The sequence below is a fragment of the Orycteropus afer genome, unplaced genomic scaffold (assembly GCF_000298275.1).
Source record: "Orycteropus afer afer isolate SDZICR_OR568_19922 unplaced genomic scaffold, OryAfe1.0 scaffold00099, whole genome shotgun sequence".
NCBI classification, from domain to species: Eukaryota; Metazoa; Chordata; class Mammalia; order Tubulidentata; family Orycteropodidae; genus Orycteropus; species Orycteropus afer.
In genome coordinates, this window is record NW_006921686.1 from 9,172,079 (window position 1) to 9,178,391 (window position 6,313).

The following is a 6,313-nucleotide window of genomic DNA, read 5'->3' on the forward strand; positions in this document are numbered from 1 at the left end:
CCCCCACCCCCCCCACTGCCGCCTCCACCCCCGGCTTCCGGGCCTGCTCCCCCTCACGTCTTCGGAATGGAAAAGAGCCAGCTGTTGAAGGAGGCCTTGGAGAAGGCTGGTCCGGTCCCCACGGGCAGAGAGGACGTGAAGAGGCTTCTGAAGCTGCGCAAGGACCGGTAGGGTCCCCACCTCCCCCACTCAGCCATCTAACCTGCCCCCTGCAGTGGCAGCCATCTCTCGGGGTTTCCTGTTGCCTCGAGGTCAAACAGCCTGATTGGTTCAGTCCCCTCCTTAGAACCTTCCAGTGGGACTGTGCCTCCAGTGATGAGGAAGGCCCCTGCCACCACAAGCGCCTAGTTCCATGGAGGAGGCACCAAACAGTGGCAGCCCACAGGCGTCAGGGCTGTGGAGAGAGGGACCAAAAGGGGTACCTGACCTAGCCTGAGGGGCTCCCTGGAAGAGGGGAGCCCTGAGTGCTTGTTGAGCAAGTCTTGCAGGGGATGGGGGATGGGTGAGGAGGTAAAGCAAACAGGTTGGGGAGAGGCCCAGAGTTCCTGAGGGCATGTGGTTTTCAGGGAACTGCAAAGATTTCCTTAAGGTTACTCACCGCTGTCAAGTTGGATCCAACTCACAGCGACCCCTCCTTGGGTTTCCGAGGCAATATCACTATGGAAGTAGATTGCCCAACCTTCATTCCTAGGGGTGGCTGGTGGGTTTGAACCGCCAGCCTTCAGATTAGCAGTCAGATGCCTTAGGCACTACGCCACCAGAGCTCCTGGTACAGGAGGTGGTAAAGAGGGATGGGGGCCAGATCACACAGGAGGCAGCCTGGTGGGCCATGTAATGGGGGTTGGACCTTGTCCTGAGGGCTCTGGGGAGTGTGGAAAGAAGCTACCTGTGGGCCATTGACTGTGGAGATTGATGGTATGCGGTGAGGTAAGGCCGAGAGCCCAGGGAAGAGGCTGGAGGACCTAGGCTGCAGGGGAGGGCCCTGGCCCAGGGCTGAGGTGGTGGGCAGGGGAGGGAGGTTGAGCTCAAGTGAGATGGGGTCTGGGGGGAGCAAGGCAGGGAGTGACTTGCCTAGACTCAGAGGAAACTTCCAAGCTCTCCTCAGAAGCTGACTAAGCCAAAAAACCAAACTCACTGCCGTGGAGGTGGAGTTGGATCTGATTTATAGCAACCCCTCCTTGAGTTTCCAAGGCGGTGTCTGTACGGAAGTAGATTGCCCAACCTTCCTTCCAAAGTGGGTTTGAACCACCAGCCTTCTGGTTAGCAGTCATATGCCTTAGGCACTAGGCCACCAGAGCTCCCCAGGAGCTGACAGTCTGTTCTAAATGCCCCAACCACAGTTGAACACAAATAACATCCACCTGTTATTGGGGGGGGGGGGGAGCTCTGGTGTCGTGGTAATTAAGGCAGTCAGCTGCGAACCAAAAGGTCACTGTTTGAATCCACCAGCTGTTCCATGGGAAAAAGTAGAGGCAGTCAGCTTCCAAAAGATTTGAAAGCTTGGAAACCCTATGGGGCGATTCTAGCCTGTCCTCTAGGGGCGCTGTGAGTCAGAATTGACTCCATGGCAGTGGGTTTGGTTGTTTTTATGTTGGAGGGGTGGTTATTGTGTGCTCTCTATACATCAGACACCTTTCTAAGGGTGTTTTGGATTAACTTCCTTGATTCAGCAACCCAGTGAGATAGGATCTATTAGGAAACAGGCTCCCAGAGGTGAAGTCACTGAACCGCAGAATTAAGAGTGTGTTAGGAGAAAAGAGGCCCCAGATTGTAACAGGTGCAACAGGGACCTTTTTATTAAGCCTTAGACAGGACAGAGACACAACAAAGGCAGTCGCCCAGGAGGGAAACCGTCAGCATGTGCACAGTACAGAAGTCCAACGGAGCCCCTGAGTCACCGTCATGGTGTTCATCACGTTTATAGAGGGTGAAGGAAGGGGCCAGATCCTGACTGATGGCAAATCAGTCCATCACTATGGCCGGCGGGACTGCAGAGCGAGGGAAGGAGCTGGACTGGGATAAGTACACACTGGAGATTAAAGGGGTTTCAGGATTGGTTCTGGGGCATGACCACCTGGCTACAGGGTGGTCCAGGTATGACTCATGACCCCAACCTTTAAATTAGATAGGGACACGCCCAGGCAAGTTCCCTAGTTCTTTGAACATAATGCACTTCCAGCCACACTTCCTGAAGGCAAACTGCAGCCCCCAGGTTTGTCCCAGACTTCTCTGTGTGGCCACACTGCTGGTTTAATGGTCAGAAAGAACTCAACTGGCATCAGAACACTGTAGACCACCAGCCTTCTGGTTAGTAGCCTTCCCACTACGCCACCAGAGCTCCTTACTGTAGGCTACAACCTTCCACAGCCCTAGTGCTTTAGAAATTAAGCTCTAACATGAGGAAAAGGCCAATATGCAGCTGGGCAGAGTGGCTTCACACTTTCAACGACTGTGCTGTCATCTTCCCATAGCAACTCATGGGCTGGGAGGCTTTACAGAAGCTGACTGCCTCATTTTTCTCCTGCAGAGCAGCTGGTGAGTTCGAACCATCAAGCTTTTGGTAGCAGCCCAATCCCTTAACCATAGGGCAACCAGAGCTCCTAACGAGAGGAAGGGTCCAATTTGCACCTAGTCAGCATGGCTTCAGCTTTTAACCACGGTGCTGTCACCGGTCAGGAGGGGCCTCCAAACCTGGGACCAGGAGCTCTGCCCTTCAGCCTCCCCTTCTCACTGACTTTAGGATGGGAACAGAGCGCAATGCCTGTCCCCTCCTGAGCTCTGGGGCAGAGGGAGGAGGGTGAGGTCACTGGAGCTGTCCCCCTGGTCTCCCCAAGGGTGGGGCTGGTGAGGACTCCTTGAGAGTCTTGACTGAGTCTCGGAAATCTCACTTACGTTAAGGGCTTTTCACCTCACTTAGAAGTGTAAAGGAGCTCTGGTGGTACAGGGCTTAAAGCTTTTGACTGCTGACCAGAAGGTCGGCGGTTCAAACCCACCAGCCACTTCATGGAAAGAAGATGGGACAATCTACTTCTATAAAGATTTATTGCTTTGGAAACCCAGTGAGGGTCACTATGAGCCGAAATCGACTCAGTGGTAGTGAGTGGTTTTATGGTTAACAGCATAAGTGTTACATTCTCCTTAGAGATATCTCCTCTAGTTTGTCTGGCTCCTAGTTACACGGCTTTGGCACATCTGCCTTTCGCCCCCTCAGTAGCTGAGAAGGGCCAGGGGGCAGGGTGATTCCTGATGGCCAGATGAGGAAACTGAGGCTCGGGGAGGGCAGGTGCCTCATCGGGACAAGGAGCCTCTCAGTGAGGAGCCGGGAGCCGCCGTGGGGCCTTAGACACCCAGGCCTCCGAGCCCTTACCTTCCCCTCTGCACCAGACCTGGAGGCGGGCTCGCAGAGCTGTCCTCACCTGACCAAGTGTCACTCTTAGTTTCAGAAGTGACTTGCAGTGGATCCTCTTCTGTGCCGACCTGCCGTCCCTCATCCAGGAAGGCCCTCAGTACGTGCTCTGAGCTGGGACCCTACCCTCTCACCCATCCTGTGCCGTGAGCCTCTGCCCTTGCTGGACTTCGCCTGGAGGCAGGCTGGGAAGGAAGGGGACACCTGCCAGGGCAGGGTCGCGGCTGCATGCGTAATGAGCAGAGATTTGGAATGAATGAGTGAGTGGATGGACACATGCATGGGTGAACAAGTGAACCTGGTCCATCCTCTCTAACCCCATACTGGTGCCTCTTCCCACCCTCCCTCCTAGTCCCTCCAGCCCTGGGCTCTGTCCCCGTGATGGGCGTCAGGTTTCTTCCCGCCTGGCCTGGGAGATGGGAGGAGGATTTCCCCAGGGCAGCAAACCCGGTCCCCACACTCCAGCTCCTGTGGAGAGGGGGTCCAGTAACTAAATGACAGGGGTCAAGGGGTGGGCCCCTGCCTGTCTCTACCCAGGTGTGGATTGGTGGCCTTGTGGATGGCAGGCACTCTCCTAGCACCTCCCAACGGTGTCCCCCTGGAGAAACTCCTGCAGGTGGCAGTGGAGAGAGGCTATACCGCGCAAGGGGAGATGTTCTCTGGTGAGCTAGGGGCTGGAGGGTGGTCTTCACTTGCTGGGGCTAGGGACAGCACTGCCAGGGGTGGGGCAGGTTCTCACGTTATTCCTCAGGCCCTTTTTGCAGAGTAGTTACGAGGTGGACACTGGGTTCCAAATCCTAGCCGAGCTGGCCCACCGGCCTCAGATAGCAGAGCTATCTCCTTGCTGTGTGGCCTGGAGCAAGCAGATCACCCTCTCTGTGCCTCATTTTTAGCATTTGCGCAGAAGAGGTGGTGAGAGTGGTGAGGGTTAGAGGTATCCAGCCCCATGGAGATCGGGCCTAGCACGTGGTAAGGCCTCTTTCTGTGTCTGCCGTCACCCTGCAGTGGCTGACATGGGCAGGCTGGCCCAGGAGGCCCTGGGCTGCCAAGCCGAGCTACTCTGTGGTGGCCTGGGTGGTCCCAACAGAGACCGCGTCCTGCAGCATCTCATCGCTGGATACCCTCTGCTCATCCCGTATCCCAGGGTCAGGGAGAGGGCAAGGTGGGATGGCAGAAAGTCCCTGGGCCACCCCCCAGACCATAGCTCTGACCTTAACGCCAGTACCAGCTACGATGAAGACTTCAATCATGAGCCGTGTCAGAGGAAGGGCTACAAGGCCCACTGGGCAGTGAGCGCAGGTGGGTGCAACACCCCTCCAGGCCCAAGGCTGCCTGCCTCCCACTCCATCCCCTTGTTCTCGTCATGCGCGCCTCCTTGTCCACACAAGGCACTTAGCACTGGACCTGACATGGCAGGTGTCTTAGGTGCTGTGGCTGCCAATCAGAGTTTCCACCCACACAGACCCAACAGCCTGAGCTCCAGGCCTGGCCTAGCCGCTTCTGGGCTCTGTGACTCCAGACAAGTTTCTTCACCTCTCTGGGCCTCCATTTCACCATCTGGAAAATGGGAGTTATCATGGTGCCCACCTGCCTCAGAGTCCAGGAGTGAGAAACACAGATGATGGCCAGCCCGCTACCTGTGCTCAGTTGGTGTTAGCTGTCACACTGTTCTCCCTCCACCTGCTCAAAAGAAGATAGGGTTTGTGCCTGTCTGGATGCCTGGTCCAGGGTCCGGGGCCTCATCTGGGCCGTGTGGCCTGAGGGCCCTTCTCTGAGTATGTCTTTGCTGGACACAGTGTGACAGTGGTGTTCTGTTTAACACTGGCCTTTCTACCTCCCCATGCTGACAGGCTTAAAATGCCTGTGGCCCTGCGGCCTGACTCCTAGGCCCCAATCCCAGCCCAGCTGTGTGACCCCTGACCTCTGTTAATTTATCTGTAACCCTGGAGGGCTGTGGGGGATTCCTTGGGCCCTGACATGGGCAGGACTCAGTCTGCTGCTGCTCTCCTCCCAGGCGTCCTCCTGGGTGTGCCAGACGTGCCCAGGCTTGGCTATGCAGAAGACCCTGAACTAGCGGGCCTGTTCCACCCAGTGCCCAGCGCACCTTGCCAGCCGCCACCCCTGCCCAAGGAAGGCTCCCTGGGGACCGTCTACCTGCTCTCCAAGCAGGGCAAGAGTTGGCACTACCAGCTGTGGGACTACGACCAGGTCCAGGAGAGCAACCTGCAGCTGACGGACTTCTCGCCATCACGGGCTGCCGATGGCCGGTCGTATGTGGTGCCCACTGGCGGGGTGCGGTCTGGCCTGTGTGGCCAGGCCCTGCTCCTCAGACCGCACGGCGCTAGCCACTAGCCTGCTAGAGCCCTGAGCCTGGGCTAACGGGGCCGGCCACAAGCTTGGCTTTGTCACCTGTGCAGTGTCCCTGCTGCTTCTGTGGAACAACCGGGAGTTTGGGCTGGCTCTCTGAGGGCCTCCAGCCCAGTGACCCCTCACATGGAGTCCCCCATACCTCTCCATCGAGTCTCAACCCCACACCAGCCCGTCACCCCCACTGCTAAGCACTCCTGTGTCGGGACTCACTGGCAACCACCTTCTGTTCCCTGGCATCTGCAAGAGCCTCCTCGCTGGGGCCCCTGCTGCCCCCTCAGTCTGTTTTCACAGGGGCTCCTCATCACTCACAGGACGGGCTAACTCCCGTGATCTGCGGGAGCCCAGAGACACCAGGCCCCACTTCGTGTGTCTTCCCCACATTTCCTGCCTTCCAGCCATGCTGGCCTTGCTGGCCCTGACGTGTCATCTACCTTCCTGAGACCCTCCCCCCTCCCCCTCACCGACGGCTCCTTAAGTCCCATCTTGGCTCAGGCCAGTCAAGTGTCACTTCCTCAGGGAAGGTCCTTCGGCCCAGGC

The 6,313-nt window shown here is 57.3% G+C and overlaps 1 protein-coding gene across 1 annotated transcript in view; it reads left to right on the forward strand.

Annotated features, from left to right (window-relative positions):
• CUNH19orf54 (chromosome unknown C19orf54 homolog) overlaps window positions 1–5,758 on the forward strand; it is a 5,962-nt gene extending 204 nt beyond the window's left edge. Inside the window, exons 1-6 of the mRNA XM_042781222.1 lie at window positions 1–167; window positions 3,438–3,506; window positions 3,944–4,068; window positions 4,412–4,541; window positions 4,635–4,705; window positions 5,421–5,758. The exon at window positions 1–167 is cut by the window's left edge and continues 204 nt beyond it. Coding sequence (XP_042637156.1) covers window positions 1–167; window positions 3,438–3,506; window positions 3,944–4,068; window positions 4,412–4,541; window positions 4,635–4,705; window positions 5,421–5,758 — 900 coding nt within the window. The remainder of the gene's footprint in view (window positions 168–3,437; window positions 3,507–3,943; window positions 4,069–4,411; window positions 4,542–4,634; window positions 4,706–5,420) is intronic.
• The last annotated feature ends 555 nt before the right edge of the window (window positions 5,759–6,313 follow it).